The 19540-nt window shown below is 43.9% G+C and overlaps 1 protein-coding gene across 2 annotated transcripts; it reads right to left on the bottom strand.

Annotated features, from left to right (window-relative positions):
* Positions 1 to 670: 670 nt before the first annotated feature.
* COQ5 (coenzyme Q5, methyltransferase) lies at positions 671 to 18284 on the bottom strand. Of its 2 annotated transcripts, none has more exons than XM_046024035.1 (7): positions 18074 to 18284; positions 14244 to 14393; positions 11061 to 11282; positions 5501 to 5607; positions 2742 to 2830; positions 1823 to 1934; positions 671 to 1744 (listed from the first exon to the last, which is right to left on the bottom strand). In XM_046024035.1, exons 1-7 carry the CDS (start codon positions 18264 to 18266, stop codon positions 1643 to 1645), a joined length of 975 nt encoding a protein of 324 aa, XP_045879991.1. In that variant the 5' UTR covers positions 18267 to 18284; the 3' UTR covers positions 671 to 1642. The 2 variants fall into 2 exon arrangements, with proteins under 2 accessions (XP_045879991.1, XP_045879992.1); XM_046024036.1 differs by having other exon boundaries at positions 671 to 1625.
* Positions 18285 to 19540: the final 1256 nt, after the last annotated feature.

Genomic DNA, 19540 nt, shown 5'->3' with positions numbered 1-19540 from the left:
CTGCCAGAAAGAATTGGGTTGATGGTTTATGAAATTCTTCAGTGTCTGCTCCTTGTTAATTTCTAATTTCAAAGACCAACAGGCTCCAGCTGGCTGAAAAAAGAGTAAGCTAAGTTTTTTGAGGTTTAGCACTTTGGCAAATGCTCTTTTCTGTTCTTTGAGATGGTTGTATATAGATAGCTGTGTCTGAAAGCTTTTCAATGACAGAGCAAGCAAGATCTTGCGAGTGAAGGTACATAAATGACCCCTACTGTGCTGGCCCTAGAGACAGCATGTCTAAAGACTTTTGAAATAGACTTGAACTAAGTTATCCACAATTACCAAATGGCCAGCCAAGTCACAAGTTGCATTCTGCAATGTCTTAGCAAAGTCCCTTAAAAACCATGGGCTTAATCCACATTCAGAACATTTTGGGCCTCATTTTATTTATTTATTTACTTGAGAGAGAGCACAGTAGGCAGAGCAGCAGGCAGAGGGAGAGGGAGAAGCAGGCTCTCTGCCAAGCAAGGAGCTGGATGTAGGACTTGATCCCCAGACCCTGGGATCACCTAAACTGAAGTGAGCCATTTAACCAACTGAGCTGTCCAGGCACCCGTTTTTTTAAAGATTTTATTTATTTGACAGACAGCGAGAGAGGGAACACAAGCAGGGGGAGTGGGAGAGGGAGAAGCAGGCTTCCCGCTAAGCAGGGAGCCCGATGTAGGGCTCCATCCCCGGACGCTGGGATCATGACCTGAGCTGAAGACAGACGCTTAACGACTGAGCTACCCAGGTGTCCGTTTAGGCCTCATTTTAGCATCAAACGTTGGACTGTATTAAGGAGATGAGCTCTGCCCAGCTCTACCCCTTAGTACTGAAAAAGGGGAACGGTTAGGCTAGATCATTTTCAAACCTTTTTTTGAGGGGGGCTACAAAACCCTCCAAATGTATTCTGATAAAGGAGTTCTCCATATAAAACACAAAAGCAGGAGTTTCCTGGAACATTTATTTATTCTTTCACCAAAGGTTTTCTTCGTGACAGGCACTGAAGATCCAATAGTAGTTTTCGGTAGAAGAGGACTGAGTGATGACAAAAATGTATTTCCCTCACACGCCCCCTGTCCCAAGAAGAAATAACAAATACCACACAAATTGTAAACTCATTCAGTGGTTCAGTTCGTAATTCTAATTGTGATTGTTAGCACTCTGACTCAGGCCTTCGTTTTTGGCCCCAGACTTAGTCCTAGGCTGAGAGGCTGACTCGGGTACAGCTAGGACACGTTTTGGTTCAAATCATCACTGGGTTCAAATGAGCCATCATCTGCTGTGGAAGGCAGCCCCAGCAGAGAAGCTACAAATACACTTCAAAAAGGAGAAGTAGTGCTGGTTTTACCTTAACCACACACCGTGCAGTCAATAAAAATCAGGAGCTGAGCAAAAAATACAGAGCAAATACCTCTGGGAGAAGCCCTGAAGCAGCTTCTAGTGAAAAGTGCAGAAGAATCTGTTTCTTCCACTTTGGGACTGGTCACGTCAGAACATGAGTCCAAGGCACACGTCCTTAAGAGGCGATGTTCTGCTGCCAGTCTCACTAGCCAGATTATCCTTCAGTTCCAGGCTTTTGACAGGATGTGACTGTTCACACTCTACAATGGTAAAGGACTTACAGTTTGAAGCCAGAATGAATAGCCACGATGCCTGATGTGAGACTTTCATAAGTCACTTTTTCAAAACCTGCATCTTGTATCATCTCTTTGAACTCCTCCTAAAACGCAAAGATACAGCAAGGATCACCTTGATTTAAACTCTAGGGCCTTTGTTGTAAAATATCAAAGTTTTGTACCTGAGATGGGAACTGTCGGATACTTTCTACAAGATATTGGTAGGACTTCCAATCTCCTGCGATGACCTCTCCCAGGACAGGAATGACCTGGAAGCTATATAGATCATAAAGCCTAAACACAAAGGCAAAAGAGTAAGATTAGAACATGTTCCCTGATAAGCAAGAAGGTTTAAGCCTGAAGTTATAAATCCAAATGCCTATAGGGCTCAGGTACCTGAAAGTAATGTGGGCCAAGTGCAAGACAAGTAGGGACCAGTGAGGAGGAGATGGTGACAGGTGCAGTTAGAAAATAGCATAAAAGTGAAGAAGGGGCAGGTACTACTCAGCTCTGACTACTGCCATGTGGGAATAAGTGCTCAGCGTTGCCCTATGTGATTCCTCAAGTGAAGCTGGAAACTCACATTTTTATGTGAAACTTCCTGATTTTTAAATATGAACATCTAAGTCAATCTTTTTTTAATTAAAGTTTTTTTTCTGTTTTGTTTTGTTTTTTTATTCAACAGAGAGAGAGATCACAAGCAGGCAGAGAGGCAGGCAGAGAGAGGGAAGCAGGCTCCCCGCCGTGCAGAGAGCCTGATTCGGGGCTTGATTCCAGGACCCCGAGACCACAACCCAAGCTGAAAGCAGAGGCTCAACCCACTGAACCACCCAGGCGCCCCTAAGTCAATTTCTTAAAATACAAAATACATCTGTGGGCCAACTTGAGCCTCTGGTTGCTGGTTTGAAACTCTTTTGGCTTAGGTATTCAGAACTGGCTGACTTCGGAGGTGGGACTGTGCCTTAGATAGGGCTGTCGTGTGCCTCAGAGACTCTGAACTATGAGCTTCATGCTTATCACTGACTGGTTGTTTCTGTCTAGTTTGGGGATGGAAAACTCTTGGCTAGACAATAAGAATAAAGTCCTGTTAACAGTACCAACCTGGATACGAGGGGATTGTTCACTTGACTAAACTCCAGACACAGAAACCGTCCTCCTGGTTTCAGGACTCGATGGGCTTCCTGGAGTGCCTGAGCAAGACAAGGAACAAGAGAGCACACTCCTCAGCAGAACTCAATTTCATGAGGCCAAAACAGCTTTAACTCTTATGGGCATTATAAAAGTTAGCATTTCCCATGGCATGCACATAGATCCCTTGTGCATTCTCAGTGGGTAAGCTGTAGCAGCAGAAAAAACCTGACAATATCCTAAATTTTATAGGCATTCTGCTGCCTGTGAAGAGAAGGTTACTTGGAGTACTCAGATTGGTACAACCACATGATGGCCAATTTCACAACTGTCAATTATTATTTTTTAAGATTTTTTTTTTTTTTTAAAGATTTTATTTTTATTTATTTGACAGAGAGAGATCACAAGCAGGCAGAGAGAGTGAGAGGGAAGCAGGCTCCCCGCCGAGCAGAGAGCCCGACGCGGGACTCGATCCCAGGACCCCGAGACCATGACCCGAGCCGAAGGCAGCGGCCTAAACCACTAGACAGAGATCTCAAGTAGGGGGAGAGGCAGGCAGAGAGAGAGAGAGGAGGAAGCAGGCTCCCCGCTGAGCAGAGAGCCAGATGTGCGGCTCCATCCCAGGACCCTGAGATCATGACCTGAGCCGAAGGCAGAGGCTTTAACCCACTGAGCCACCCAGGCGCCCCACAACTGTCAATTGTTTATTAATATCTTATTTCAGGATTTTCTTTCTTTATTTTTTTAAGTAAACTCTTGACCTAACATGGGATTTGAACTTAAAACCCGGAGATCAGGAGTTGCACCGTTTACCAGTAGAGTCAGCCAGGTGCCCCTACAATTACTTATTTAAATCACAATGGATATCCTCTTTGATCTAGGAATTTTACTTCAAGGAACCTCTCTCACAGAAATGCATCTGTTGTAGGAGCACCTAGGAGGCTCAGTCCATTAAGCATCTGACTTTTGATTTTGGCTCAGCTCCGGTGATGAGATCGTCTCCATGCTGGGCATGGAACCTGCTTAAGATTCTCCCTCTGCCCCTTCCCACCATCCAAAAAAAAAAAAGGAAAAAGAAACGCATCTATTGTAGAGATGACATGCACACACGTTATCACCTGCAGCACTGTTTGAGCAGCACAAGATTAGAAGCATCTTTTTTTTTTTTTTTTTTTTTTTTTAGATTAGAAGCATCTTAACTATTGAGAGACTAAATTATGGAATGTCTGTATAAATGGAGTCTATGCAGCTATTCAGAAAAAGGAAGAGCCAGGGCTCTTCACGTACTGACATGGAAAAGTCTCCCAAGATATATATATATATATATTTTTTTTTAAAGATTTTATTTATTTATTAGAGAGAGAGAGCGAGCACAGGCAGACAGAGTTGCAGGCAGAGGCAGAGGGCGAAGCAGGCTCCCTGCCGAGCAAGGAGCCCGATGCGGGACTCGATCCCAGGACGCTGGGATCATGACCTGAGCCGAAGGCAGCTGCCCAACCAACTGAGCCACCCAGGCGTCCCTCCCAAGATATATTTTTAAGGCAAAAAAAAAAAAGCAATGGGCAAAACGTATCATATGCTAATGTTTATACAAAAGAAGATAAAGAAAAACGTTTATTATTCACAAAGCATCTTTGCAAAGGTACATAAGAAACGTGATTGGAGGAGGGAGAGGAGGCACTGCATGGTTGGTACACATGGGTGTGAGGCATACTTTCACTGACATGCCTTTTTTTTTAAAAAAAAAAGATTTTATTTATTTGACAGAGATCACAAGTAGGCAGAGAGGCAGGCAGAGACGGGGAAGCAGGCTCCCCGCTGAGCAGAGAGCCCAATGTGGGGCTCAATCCTGGGACCCTGCGGTCAAGGCCTGAGGTAAAGGCAGAGGCTTTAACCCACTGAGCCACCCAGGCGTCCCTGACATGCCCTTTTGTATTTTGAACCTATTCAAAAATTTTTTTAATTAGAAGAAATAATAAACTGGCTGCATACAAGGGGCAGGTCACAAAAACCAAGCTCAAGTGCACCATAAATATGTCCCACTGAAAGCAGAGGAACCAGGTAACTGGAGCCCGTGAGTACAAAAACCAAACGTGGTGCCTTGCACATGGTCTTCAAATGCTCTGGGATAGAATACTGAAGGAGAAAAGAGCTGCATCAGGGAGTGCCTGGCCAGATCAGTCAGTAGATACATCTGATCTCAGGGCTGTAAGTTGGAATCCCATGTTGAGTGCAGAGATTACTTAGAGATAAAATCTTTAAAAAAAAAGAACAGCTGCATCAGATTAAGAGTTAAATGTTCCCTTCTCCCTGTAGAGGAACCCATGACTCTAGATATCTTCTGCCAAAATAAGTGTTCGAGTGCCTTCTGTGTTGGCCTTGGAAATGCCTCTGATCTGCAAACTCACTGGGTCAGACAACTTCACAAGTGAGCGGAAACAGATGGAAAGCCAGAGCATGACTGGCAGCTCAAAGATGTGAATACCAACCCAAGCAACAAATGCTTCTATGGGGATCTGCTCTGTGGTTTGTTTGTTTTTTTCCCCCTTCATTTTTGTGATGAGGAAAATTGGCAACTTCAAGGAATGAAGCCCTTCAGCCTGAAACAGTCATTCCATTCAAAAGCTGGGGGGAGAGAAGAGTCTCTCCCTCTTTCCTCATTTTCTGTGGGGCTGCTCTAGGAGATCGAATAGCACGAGAGTCACTCAAGCTAAAGATGCAGCCATATATACCTGATCAATGTGTGTGACATTCCGGATCCCAAAGGCGATAGTGTAAACATCAAACTTGTCATCATCAAAGGGCAATTCTTCAGCATCTCCCAATACCCAAGCAAGTCCTGAAAAGGAACATCATTTCTGGGCTCAGCCTGGGCTGCTTGATTGCACCCAGCGAACTGTCAAACCTGAGGAGGGCATTGTGGGAATCCCCCGATTTGTAGTCAGCCAGGCAGAAGTGGGGGCAGCCTGCACACCCCACCCATGGCTGACTTCTCAAATGGGGCAGTCTGTGCAACCTGTGACTGATTCTGGGAGACAGTGTCAGAATTGAACTGAATTGTTGGACACCTGCTTGGTGTGGGAGAACTGGAGAGCAGTCTGGCGCTGGGCAAATACCGTATGTGTGGTATTAGAAACCATCACACACCTGCTTTCATCACTGGGTTCCTGGCCACTGTCTTCGAGGTGCTGTCTTGGCCTGAGAATCTGAATTTCTTCAAGTTTAGCAGGAAGCCCTTTCCCCATGGGTCTCAGGGTAGAACCTGATGAATATTTAGTTATGCCCACCCTCAAGCAATTTTTACCCAACTAACTGTTCTGTGTAAAGTACCATGGTTAGGATCCCAGGTCTGGGGCTTAGACTGCCAGGGTTTTAATTCTAGCGTCACCATTTATTAGCTGTATCATCTTGAATAAACTACTTTGCCTTGGTTTCCTCATCTGTAAGATGGAGTTAATAACAGTACTAACTTCAGAGGACGATTGGAAATATTTTTTTTTAAGATTTTATTTATTTATTTGAAAGACAGAGATCATAAATAGGCAGAGAGGCAGGCAGAGAGAGGCTCCCTGCTGAGCAGAGAGCCCGATGCGGAGCTCGATCCCAGGACCCTGAAACCATGACCTGAGCCGAAGGCAGAGGCTTAGTCCACTGAGCTACCCAGGTACCCCTCTTTTTTTTTTTTTTTTTTTTTTATTCATTTGAGAGAGAGAGAGTACAAGCAGGGGGAGAGGCAGAGGAAGAAGCAGGCTCCCTGCTGAGCAGGGAGCCCAACGTGGGGCTCAATTCCAGGACCCTGAGATCACGATCTGAGCTGAAGGCAGAGGCTTAATCGACTGAGCCACCCAGGCACCTTGACTGGAAGTATTCTAAGTATGGAATTTAGTCTAGTTATACTGGTTCTACTGAAGAATCAAAGTGTCTAGACAATTTCTGTCTGGTCACAAATTCAGAAAACACCCAAGGGAACCCCATAACAGGGTAGCTACGTCCACTAAAGGATCCTGATTCAGCTTTAAGATTATTCAACTTAGGGGCGCCTGGGCGGCTCAGTGGATTAAGCCTCTGCCTTCAGCTCAGGTCATGATCTCAGGGTCCTGGGATCGAGTCCCACATCCGGCTCTCGGCTCAATAGGGAGCCTGCTTCCCCGGCTCTCTCTGCCTGCCTCTGTGCCTACTTGTGATCTCTGTCAAATAAATAAATAAAATCTTTAAAAAAAAAAAGATTATTCAACTTACAGCAAATTAGACATAAAATGCAATATAGAAGGCAGGCTCTACAAAGGAAAGTAAATGAAAACTTCCCTGGAAAACCAAAGTGGCGGTATTTTTTTTTTTTTTTTAAAGATTTTATTTATTTATTTGACAGAGAGAGATCACAAGTAGGCAGAGAGGCAGGCAGAGAGAGTGAGAGGGAAGCAGGCTCCCTGCCGAGCAGAGAGCCCGATGCGGGACTCGATCCCAGGACCCTGAGATCATGACCCGAGCCGAAGGCAGCGGCTTAAACAAAGTGGCGGTATTTAACAAAACCCTTAAAAATAACCATACACTGGGGTGCCTGGGTGGCTCACCACTTGGTTAAGCGTTGGACTCTTAGTTTCGGCTTAGGTCGTGATCTGGAGATCATGGAGGTCTAGAGATCCAGCCCCCATGTGGGACTCTGTGTTCAGCCTCTCTCCCTTTCCCTTTGCCCCTCCCCCAGCTCAAAACACACACACTCTCTCTCTCAAATAAATAAATGAATCTTAAAACAAAACAAAACAAAACAAAAAACCCATATCCTTTGAACCAGCTATTTGATTTTTAGAAGGATGACCTTGATATCATCATCAGGGCAACTGCTCTGAGCCCTTGATGGCAGGGTCTATATTATCTCTTCACATACATTATCTTATCACATTCTCATACTACCGCCATGGGATAGCTCTTATTATCATCATCATGTTTTAGGAAAGCCAAGCTGAGTATCAGGCAGCTTGTCCAAGGTCACCCAGATGGATTGGAACTCAGGTTGTTTTATCCCAGAGCCTGTGTTTCCTTCTTATCTATTTATCTAGTTATTTATTTGACAGACAGAGATCACAAGTAGGCAGAGAGGCAGGCAGAGAGAGAGAAGGGGAAGCAAGCTCCCTGCTGAGCAGACCCCGATGCCGGGCTCCTTCCCAGGACCCTGAGATAGTGACCTGAGCCACCCAGGCACCCCAAGCCTATGTTTTCAATAGCTGTGGTATATTACCTCCTACTACAAGGTGGTTTTTATTCTCCCATTTTATAGATAAGGGAATTGAGATCTGGAGAGTTTATTTATTTATTTTTTTAAAAAGATTTTATTTCTTTATTTGACAGAGAGAGATCACAAGTAGACAGAGAGGCAGGCAGAGAGAGAGGGGAAAGCAGGCATCCTGCCGAGCAGAGAGCCCGATGCGGGACTCGATCCCAGGACCCTGAGATCATGACCTGAGCCGTAGGCAGCGGCTTAACCCACTGAGCCACCCAGGCGCCCGAGATCTGGAGAGTTTAAACACTTGTCTGAGGTTATGTAAAAGGGAAAAATGAACGAATGCATGCAAAAATTTCCAAATAAGGTTGTCACAACGCTGTGCTTTTTAAGCAAGAGCTTTAGAAAAAAGTGAAGGATCAATGGGTTGCTGGTTATGTAAACTGGTGATGTGAATCTCTGTCATTCACATCCGTACGAGAGAAAATCATAAAGAAGGATTTTAAGGAATTTTTAATGACATGGAAAGATCTCATGATACAATACTGAGTTAGGGCAGGATACTAAATTGTATATACAGGAAGTCTTCAATTTTATAAAAAGGAAATGATTAGGAAAAGCTAGGAAGGAAATACATTAAAATACTAGGAGCATCACTTGATGTTGGAATTATAGGTAACATTTACTTTCCTCTTAATACCTTTGCAAAATCCAAAAGTTCTCTCAAATCTATCACTTTTATAACCTATCAAATAATTTTTAAAAAAATATTTCTTATTTGAGAGAGAGTGTGCGCATGCACGAGAGCACAGCAGGGTGAGTGGCAGAGGGAGAGGGAGAAGCAGGCTCCCCACTGAGCAGGAAGCCAGAGGCAGGGCTGAGGCTGGAAGTCGATCCAGGACCCCAGGATCATGACCTGAGCTGAAGGTAGACACTTAACCAACTGAGCCCAGGCGTCCCTCAGATAACTTTTTTTAAAGCTCCTGCCCTCAGAACATCCATTTGGGGAGGAAGTGCCCCACAGAAGATGTAAATCAGACACACAAGAGTGCTACACATAAATATGTCTTTCTCATTAACTTACTCTCCCAAATTAATTTCTAGGATTCTCCTTAGTTTCCACTCTTTTCATGGTATGTTTTTTACAAAGACATCATTGTTGGACACTGATAAAGCAAGGAGGAAAGATAAGGAAAACTGGCCTATGCAGCACTTAATAATTCATTCGCCAGTGGTTTTGTCTTGTCAGTGAGGAGAGGCTGAAGGGCAAGCTATGCTATGGAAGGGATGATTCCAGAAATGGAACACTGCCTATCACTTCTATCTTTGTTCTCCATTCTTTATGGCTGAGCACCAGAGGGAAGGGAAACACGTTTTTCAGCAGGAGTAAGGAAACATAGTGCCTTTGTCTAAAAACACTAGGGTCTGTCTGCTTTCCGATCAACACTGATGGTTAACAAAAGAGCCCTTCATCTTGGAGGCAAGTGGGTGACAGTCCGTCTAGGCAGCTCGTTCTGGGGGTGGGGGGCGGAGGAGGAAGAACTGAACTAAAATAACCATAGTCACTTCTGGTGGGGGAGGGGGGAGCACAGGAATGCTGACGTTGACCGGAGGGACTCTATTTTCTTTGTCCCAGATCACTGCCTCACGGTAGCTGCCTGCAGTGCTTGGCCAGCTGGGAAGAGGGCAGTGCAGCGGCTCTGGAAAGATGGGGAAACGGCTACCACATCCTGAATTCTACTTGAGGAAGTTGGGGGGAAAATATTTTAAAGGGTGAAAACAGGGGCGCCTGGATGGCTCAGTGGGTTAAAACCTCTGCCTTCAGCTCAGGTTGTGATCCCAGGGTCCTGGGATTGAGCCCTGCATCAGGCACTCTGCTCAGCCTCTCTGCCTACTTGTGATCTCTCTCAGTCAAATAAATAAATAAAAAATATTAAAAAAAAAGGGGTGAACACAAATAGCAAAATGTGAAATCTACATCTTTAAGCTAGGGCACAAATTGTTCATTTTCAGGCTGCAGTGGGTTCCCAGAGACCCGAAGTCGCTCCTGTCTGCTGCTGAGACAAGTACTGTTTCCGGGTGTTTCTTTCATTCAATCAGTTGGGCCCTCAAGAAACAGATGCCCAGGTGAGGGAGGAGTGAAAAAGGGTTTTTTTTTGGCAGGGGTGGTGGTGGTAAGGAAGAACACCTGGGGTTGGATAAAAGGATAAAAGGAAGAAGAAGCAAGACTGAGTGCGGAAAGCCTTAGGCCTCAATGCAGAACTGATAAAGCTTTAGCCAACCCAACACCAAGCTCTGGAAAGTGCCTAACTTGGAAGCTGAGCCAGAACCTAAAGGTTGTTAGAGCTGAAGGCTGCCAGCTGCCTGCACTCCCTCCTGTCTGAATGTCAAGTTCCTGCTTTAAGGGCAGAGCCCCGTCTCAGCTTCCACATCGGTGGAAATCCTCTGAGCACTGATGGGGAATGGGATGGCTCCAAAACAGGACGTTGGGGTCAGCAGGGAATTGCTGGGAACTGAAGGCAAAACTTTCGTCTCAGGGTCCAAGAGCTAAGATCCCAAGACTCAACTCCAATTTGGGATCTGCCACTTAAAAGAGTTGTGTTACCTGGGCAAAGGTACTTTACTCAAGCAGCACTTGGGGCTTTGGTTATCGGCCCTGTCACATGGGGCTGGTAATCAAGCTACCTCCCCAGGTTGGCGAAATAATGTACATAACAGGGGCGTCTGGGTGGCTCAGTGGGTTAAGCCTCTGCTTTCAGCTCAGGTCATGGTGTCGGGGTCCTGGGATCGAACCCCCACATCGGGCTCTCTGCTCAGCAGGGAGCCTGCTTCCTGGCCCCCACTCTCTCTGCCTGCCTCTCTGCCTGCTTGTGATCTGTCTGTCAAATAAACAAATAAAATCTTAAAAAAAAAAGTACATAACAGCCCACAAACTGGATTCAGGCACACAAATTATCTTCGACTCCGGCCTAGCTATATGTTTTTGAAAATAAAGCACTTCAACATTTATATATCCCATCTTATTTCATAAACACACAAACATTTCCACTGCGTCTAGTTCTCATAGGACTTACCAGCTTTGTGTCCTTGAGCACGAGCTTTCTGCTTTCCAATCTTTAGCATCTCCTTGTTGATGTCACAGACCACTACCCGGGAACCGCCCAAGGGGTCCTCTTCATTTTGGTACTTTCTAGCAATTTCTTCCCAGGATAAATTTTGCTGGGCCCGTAACTGCCGCTTCAGCTTTCCCTTATGCTGTGCCTGGACATAATTAAGGAACCGGAATGCAATGTCACCTGCAGGAAGCCAAGGGGAGGAGAGATGCAAACACAAACACAAGCAAAACCCCAACATTTCCAAAACCCAAACAGAGCAACAAAGGTACAGGATTTGACAGTGTACAAAAATGGAAGTTTCTCTTCATTTCTCTGGTAAATTAAAAGGAAAAAAAAAACAGCAATTTTTTTAACTTCTCTTTTTTATTTAAGATTTTATTTTTAAGTAATCTCTCTACCCAACATGGGACTCAAACTCATGACCTCAAGATCAAGAGTCCCATGTTCTACTGATTGAGCCAGGCAGGTACACTGTTAACTTCAAATATTCTTAAAAATCCTTTAAAAAATTGCATAAGTAATGCATGGACACATTCTCGCTATAAAAGACTCACCCAAATATTTAGACTAAAGCAGAAATGTTGGCTTCTCTTTCCATACCCTCTCTAGACTTAAGCAGTGCTGAGCGCTAGTGCTCAGCCCTTCTAGTCTTTGTCTAATAATTGTTACGAAAGCAACATGAGGGTACAGTTACCAGCAAGGATCCCCTCCCCCACCACTTCCCATGCCTAGTTCAGATCCCCAGGGACCGTCTTTCTCAACCTTCTCAGCTGTGTCTTCTGTTGGTTCCAGCTCTTTCTTTCTTTACCAAGTTTGTAATGATATCCTGCCCCTCCTGTCCGCTTGGCTCTATCTTCCTAATATGTTTAGATCACATTTCATAGTCCCTCATAGATTCCTTTGTAAACTAGAGTAACAGACTCTCATTTCTTTTTTTTTTTTTAAATATTTTATTTATTTATTTATTTGGCAGAGAGAGATCACAAGTAGGCAGAGAGGCAGCCAGAGAGAGAGAGAGAGAGAGAGGGAAGCAGGCTCCCTGCTGAGCAGAGAGCCCGATGCGGGACTCGATCCCAGGACTCTGAGATCATGACCTGAGCCCAAGGCAGCAGCTTAACCCACTGAGCCACCCAGGCGCCCACAGACTCTCATTTCTTTTTTTTTTTTTTTTTAAAGATTTTATTTATTTATTTGACAGAGAGAGATCACAAGTAGGCAGAGAGGCAGGCAGAGAGAGTGAGAGGGAAGCAGGCTCCCTGCCGAGCAGAGAGCCCGATGTGGGACTCGATCCCAGGACCCTGAGATCATGACCTGAGCCAAAGGCAGCGGCTTAAACCACTGAGCCACCCAGGCGCCCCAGACTCTCATTTCTATCTCAACTACAAATGGTACCTCTTGACTCCTTTCAACCTTCTACTGTGACCACTTTTATACCGTCAAGGCCGACTGATAACATACTGTTTGTTCTGAGGCTAAAATTACTTCTATGCTTTGTTGGTTGGAGTCTTAAAGCTGAAAAGTGTGTATGTTACTATAATCAGGTAAATACTATGGACCAAGACAGTGCTTTCTAGGAGCACACTTTCTTATAATGTTGTTTGTCTTCGTTCTTCTTACACTAGTTGCAAGAAATATACCCTTAAGTTCTTCTAATCTCTCCAACCAATTAGGTAGTCTCTAGTCCCTTTCCTGTATGTTTAAATATTTTATATGAAATGACTTAAAAACATATACAGGGATCAAATTAGACACATAGTTGTACAACTTTTCTTTCTCTTCCCACTGAATATGTCTTTGAAAACTTTCCATCAGTATTTATAGGTTTTCTTTTAAATAGCTACATGGTAGTTCATAGAATGGGTGTATCTTAATTTAAAACAATTTCTTTACTGAGGCAGAAATACGTTATTTCCCAGTTTTCACTACTACTAAAAATGATGCAGTGAGGATATCTGTAGCTACATATTTTTAAAATGTCTTTTTAAATATATGGGATTACCTTCCAAGTAGATTTTCTAAACGGGCAGTTGGCAGCAAACAGTAACCATGTAGGTGAAGGCACAGATGTAGGCAGGTTTGACCAAACCCTTTCTGAAGCTATATCTTGGTGCAAGGTTTTTCCTTTTCTTTTCTTTTTTTTTCTTTTTAAAAGACTAGATATGGAGAATTGGAATTGTGGGATCCTAGACTATAAAGATTTTAGATTTTAACCGATTCTGTTAAATGGTCCTTCATTGAGCAAGGTGTCCTACCACCTTCTGAGTTTCCACCAGGGAGAGGATCACACCAACAAAGTCACACATAAACATACATGTGCAGACGGTTCTACTGCCAATTCTTATTCTATAATATCCTATTGGTATAGATGATCGCATTATTACATTATATGACCCATTATTCTAATGTAATTTAACATGTACATTAGCCATGTAGTCACATCACCAAGATGCATGAGTGAAACCCATGATGTGTTTCTCCCCAGATACCTAGTGTGCACCAAGTAACAAAGGACCGTGGATAAACAATTAAGCTTTGGATTTCTGATATGATTGTGGATTAGGCAGAAAAGTTTGCCCAGAAAGCTTATGGAATATGAGAATGGGCATATTCTCCCCCTGCCCAAAGAAAGGGGGAAAGTGGATTAAAGGTTAAACAGAAAAATAAATTCACTCACACGGTGAGATGCCCCTGGAGTAAAAGACTGAACTTTTTACTTTGTAACCCTGTGCGTTTTAGAAAAATGACGGGCATAAAGCTGATATGTTGTGCCTTTTTTTTTTTTTAAGATTTTATTTATTTGACAGATAGAGATCACAAGTAGGCGGAGAGGCAGGCAGAGAGAGAGAGGAGGAAGCAGGCTCCCCGCTGAGCAGAGAGCCTGATGCGGGGCTCGATCCCAGCGTCCTGGGATCATGACCTGAGCCGAAGGCAGAGGCTTTAACCCACTGAGCCACCCAGGCGCCCCGATATGTTATGCTTTTTGAGTGACATTTGATTAGAAAGAGTAAACCTTTCTTAGAAGTGCACTGATTTTCAATTACCATCTTCAGCCTAATGGTAGATAAGCTAGTTCCAACAAGAGACTCTTGATTTCTGCAAAAGGGGCTCAGTGATATTCAGGGATACTCGACTGGACATTACCTGTGCCTCCAGCAACATCGAGCAGCTGGGTCCCAGGAAATGGGTGCATCTTCCAGACCAGCATATCCTTCCAAATACGATGGATGCCAAGACTCATCATATCATTCATCACGTCATACTTCTTGGCCACACTTTCAAACACATGATAGACTGACACAGGAGAAATACAACACAATTGTGCTATTAACAAGATTAACTTAGGAGGTCCTAAATGAAAGGGGATGAAGCTTTTCTCCCCTGAAGTTGCCGGTCTTTGTCAGGTGAAGTTAAGCTAGACTGCTTGATGCCCAAATCTACCCCTTAACCTCTTTTTAAAAAGGCTTAAGTTACTTCATCTAAGAAACCAACCTCTTTTCTGCTGTCTTAGTTACCTTTATCTGGGACCACTACCCCATAATAATGCCATGCACCTGCTTGGCACTAAGTAGGTTTCCATTTCTTAAGAGGATGGGGGAGGTATGGAATTTCATTTTATTTTATTTTGTGGTTATTATAATAGAAAACAACAAAATCACTAGAAATACATGACTAGGGGGCATCTGGGTGGCTCAGTGGGTTAAGCCTCTGCCTTCAGCTCGGGTCATGGTCTCAGGGTCCTGGGATCCAGCCCCGCATCGGGCTCTCTGCTCAGCGGGGAGCCTGCTTCCTCTTCTCTCTCTGCCTGCCTCTCTGCTTACTCGTGATCTTTCTCTGTCAAATAAATAAATCTTAAAAAAAAAAAAAAGAAAGAAATACATGACTAGGGGCACCTGGGTGGTTCAGTGGGTTAAAAAGCCTCTGCCTTTGGCTAGGGTCATGATCTCAGGGTCCTGGGATTGAGCTCCGCATCGAGCTCTCTGCTCAGCAGGGAGCCTGCTTCCTCCTCTCTCTCTTCCTGCATCTCTGCCTACTTGAGATCTCTGTCTGTCAAATAAATAAATAAAATCTTTAAAAAAAAAATGAGGATGTGGTTGTGATGAAAAGGTTGAATATGTCCCAGCGGAAATGATGCCAGCAAAAAAATCTCACGCTAGGGGAATTCTTAGAGATATTTCATGACAGTGAAGGCATTAAATGTTACAAGTGGATTGAAATTTAGAAAGAAGTACGGCAATTTGCCAAGACGCAGAGAAGATGCTTGCTCCCTATTGTAAATTATATGACCAGAAGGTAGCAAACACTGTTCAAACTACTTTTGGTACATTTTTTTTAGGAAGGAATAAATGTTTAGGAAGGAATTAAAGTTTCTAGTTTTTTATTAGAATTTCAATTTAATTAAAAAAAAACTTAAGGGGCACCTCCTGGGTGGCTCAGTTGTTAAGCATCTGCCTTCGGCTCAGGTCATAATCCCAGGGTCCTGGGATGGAGCCCCACATTGGGCTCCCTGCTCAGCGGGAAGCCTGCTTCTCCCTCTCCCACTCCCCCTGCTTGTATTCCTTCTCTCTCTGTCTCTGTCAAATAAATAAATAAAATATTTAAAAAAAAACAAACTTAAAATTTAAAAATTCTAATTACATTAAGTTAAAATTAAATCTAATTTTATAGTTTGTTAAATATTAACTTTACTATTTATTTCATTTCTCTATACATTTATAACTAACAGTAAGAGAGTTTTTGATGTTCAATAATTTTTAAATTTTTTAAAGTAAACTCTATGCCCAAAGCTGGGCTTAAACTCATGACCCTGAGATCAAGAGTCATATGCTCCACTGACTGAGCCACCCAGCCACCCACTATGTTCAATAATTTTTAGAGGTCATAGAACAGTTGTAATTTTTCCCATTGATTGTTAATACCATTGTGCATGATTTCAGTGCACATGGCCATTTTAACAGTCCTGCACTACTGAGCAGAGGAAAGACCGCCTATTCTTCAATGTTGGGTCCCATCTGGGAGATACATATTTAGCTCATGGTAGGTAACCTCTTCCTTGCTTATGTGTGTGAAATGTCATTATATTCTGTAAAGTACAATACAGAGGTTAAGCATTATTATCATTTTGGAAGCAACCTACCTGGATTCAAATCCCTGGCTCTACCACTTACTAGTAGAATCTTCAGCAAGAGACTTAATATCTCTGTTTCAACAGTTTCTTCATCTATAATATCAGGCTACTAGTCTCTACCTTATAAGGTTGTATTTAAAAGAATTAATGAAAAGTATTCCAAAAAGTTTCAAGTCCTTGGGGCGCCTGGGTGGCTCAGTGGGTTAAAGCCTCACCTTCAGCTCCGGTCATGATCCCAGGGTGCTGGGATCAAGCCCCACATCAGGCTCTCTGCTCAGCGGGGAGCCTGCTTCCCCCTCTCTCTCTGCCTGCTTCTCTGCCTACTTGTGATCTCTGTCAAATAAATAAATATAATCTAAAAAAAAAAGTTTCAAGTCCTTAATAAAAGTTTACTATCGTTTTACTTGGATTTTCTTATTTCACAAGCAGTTATCAACTTTTAATGTGCATCAGGCATTGAAGATCTAGACATCAATGAGCCACCGTCCTAGCTTTCCGGAGATTCACAGCCCAGTGAAATAGATGTTATTTTATTATTTTTTTTAAAGATTTTATTCATTTATTTGAGAGAGAATGAGTGAGAGAGAGCATGAGAGAGGAGAAGGTCAGAGGGAGAAGCAGACTCCCCAAGGAGCTGGGAGCCCAATGCAGGACTCAATCCTGGAAGCCCAGGATCATGACCTGAGCCGAAAGCAGTCGCTCAACCAATTGAGCCACCCAGGCGCCCCTAGATGTTATTTTAAAATCGATATTCAAAGAGTTTCAGTAGAGCTATGTATTTAGTAAGGCTGAGGTAAGACATAAGACAATGTGAGTAGTCTTTAAGAGGATGGGATATTCCATTGTGAATTCTTTCTCTTTATTTCCTGGGTGACCACAGGTCAAGTGAAGGAAACTCTCAGAGCCTCACCATATCCACTTGTTAAATGGGGCTTAAAACCTACCCCATTATGAACGGTACAACTGGAATTTTAAAACTGCCCTTTCCTTTCCCATGCCTATAACACAATGCTGGACACAAAGCAACTGCTTAACAATATCTAACCTTTACTGGGCAATTACGAAGTGCCAGACATTGTTCAAAATATTTTAATATATTAAGTAATCTACTCCTCATTATAACTCTAAGAAAGATTACCATTATTCCCACTTGTACAGTTTGAAGGCTGAGGCACAGCAAAGGTAGTTTCCTCCTTCCTTTCTATTAAAAAACGGTCCTGGGGCGCCTCGGTGGCTCAGTGGTTTAAGTCTCTGCCTTCGGCTCAGGTCATGATCTCAGGGTCCTGCGATCGAGCCCCACATCGGGCTCTCTGCTCAGCGGGGAGCCTGCTTCCTCCTCTCTCTCTGCCTGCCTCTCTGCCTACTTGTGACCTCTCTCTCTGTCAAATAAATAAATTAAATATTTTGAAAAAAAAAAATGGTCCTACCCCTTGGCAAGAGGTAAAGAACATGAGCTCTGCAGTCACAGTTTTGGAATACTGGTTACGCCACTTACAATATTAAATTGGGCAACTTCTCGTTTAATCTCGAAGTCTCAATTCCCTCACGTGTAGCTTGGAGATAACGATACCATAGGTTGGAGGCTGAAATGAGAATTGGGAATAATATCTGCATGGTGCCTGGCACATCATAAACACCCAATTTTTGGAATTTAGTGATAATTACTGTGTTTAACCAGAAGTGGCATCTAAGCTCTGCGGGGTCGGGCTGGGCGGGGGGCTCTCTGGAGGTCAGGACTGCACAGGCTACGTCATCCGAGTCAACAGGACGTTAAATCAACTCCTAGCTGAGCAGAAGAAACCAGATCGCAGATAGATCCCTCCATCCGCCCTCTCGCCCCTTTCACCTTTGTCCCCCTTCTCCTCCTCCGACACAGTCTCAAACCCGAAATGTGTTTCCGTTGCCTGCTTCTCTTGGGACAAGTGCCGCACACCCAGCGGGCCCCTAGGCCAGGAGCTACGAAACTCGGGGAGCCGGCAGCACCGCGACCACCTACGACCGCAGTTGGTCCACAGAGCGTAGCTCCTGCGGGTCGCCATCTTGGCAGTAGGGTGACAGCGCCCGGACTGTACGTAGGGTTGCATCACTAGAGGGCCAACGGCGGCCGGTAGGAGACATTATTAGCCGAAAGCGTCCTGAAACCCTTTCTTAGGGAGCTGTGTGTGTGACCTCTGGGATCTGGAGGCTGCTTAGTTTTTGAGTACTGGAAATCCCTTCTTCTCGCTCTTCCCACTTGGAATATAGAATTCACCAGGATGAAGGGTCCTTGGGATAAGGCCACAATCACTTCCCAGCGGCCATATCCCTGAATATTTTCAACCAACCGTATGAAAGCTAACTCGCAAGATATCCTGTAATTCTTGCTTTCTGATGCAGAAGTAGGAACTGAAGTATATGGTGTGGTTACAAGGCAGAGATAACAAGGTCGGTTCTCTTAAACTTTGATGGGCCTAAGAATCACTGGTTTGAGCTTTAAAGTGCAGACTCAGGTGGGCGCCAGGTTGGCTCAGTGGATTAAACCTTTGACTTTTGATTTCGCTAAAGTCATAATATTTGGGTCAGAGGATCAAGACCTCATAGGGCTCCATGCTGGACGTAGAGTCTGCTTGGGATTTTCTCTCTATCTTCTGTCGAAAAGAAAAGAAAAAAAGCAGATTCCTGGGCCAAATATCAAGAGATTTTTGAATCCATACATTAGGGATGGGCATTGGGAATCTTCATTGAACAAACTTCTGTGGTGATTCGTTCATTCATTCTTTCTTTCTTTTCTTCCTTTTTTTTCTCCCCTCAAGACTTATATCTTGGGGGATAGGCACAGGGAGAGGGAGAGAAGGAATCCAAAGCAGGCTCCACACCCAGGGCAGAGTCCCATGCAGGGGTGGATCTCAGGACCCTGAGATCATGACCTGAGCCAAAACCAGGAGTGGAATGCTCAACCCACTGAGCCACCCAGGAGATCCACAGACTTATGTGGTGATTCTGATGCAAGAAATTTGCAGACCATTCTTGAGAAACATGTGCTAGATAACTCTGAAAAATAAATGTACAAAAGGCTCTTCTTTGGTCTTTATATTTTATGTGCCTAAGAAGTTTATAAATGGAAAGGAAAGCTCCAGTGTCTCTTTAGTGAGTCAGACACAATCACCACTCACCCTCCCTCTTCTGCTGTCCCAAAGCTACACTTGTAGTGCCAACTGGCATAGCATGTATATTTACTTCAACCCCAGATTTTCGTGGTGTTTTTTTTATGGAAAGGGTAATGTAGACCATCTTGTGCAAAAGAGGATGGAGGTGGTAAGTTTTGCTTGGATTT

The sequence above is a fragment of the Meles meles genome, chromosome 12, assembly GCF_922984935.1.
Source record: "Meles meles chromosome 12, mMelMel3.1 paternal haplotype, whole genome shotgun sequence".
Lineage (NCBI taxonomy): Eukaryota > Metazoa > Chordata > Mammalia > Carnivora > Mustelidae > Meles > Meles meles.
This window is presented reverse-complemented; position numbering and strand designations above follow the sequence as displayed.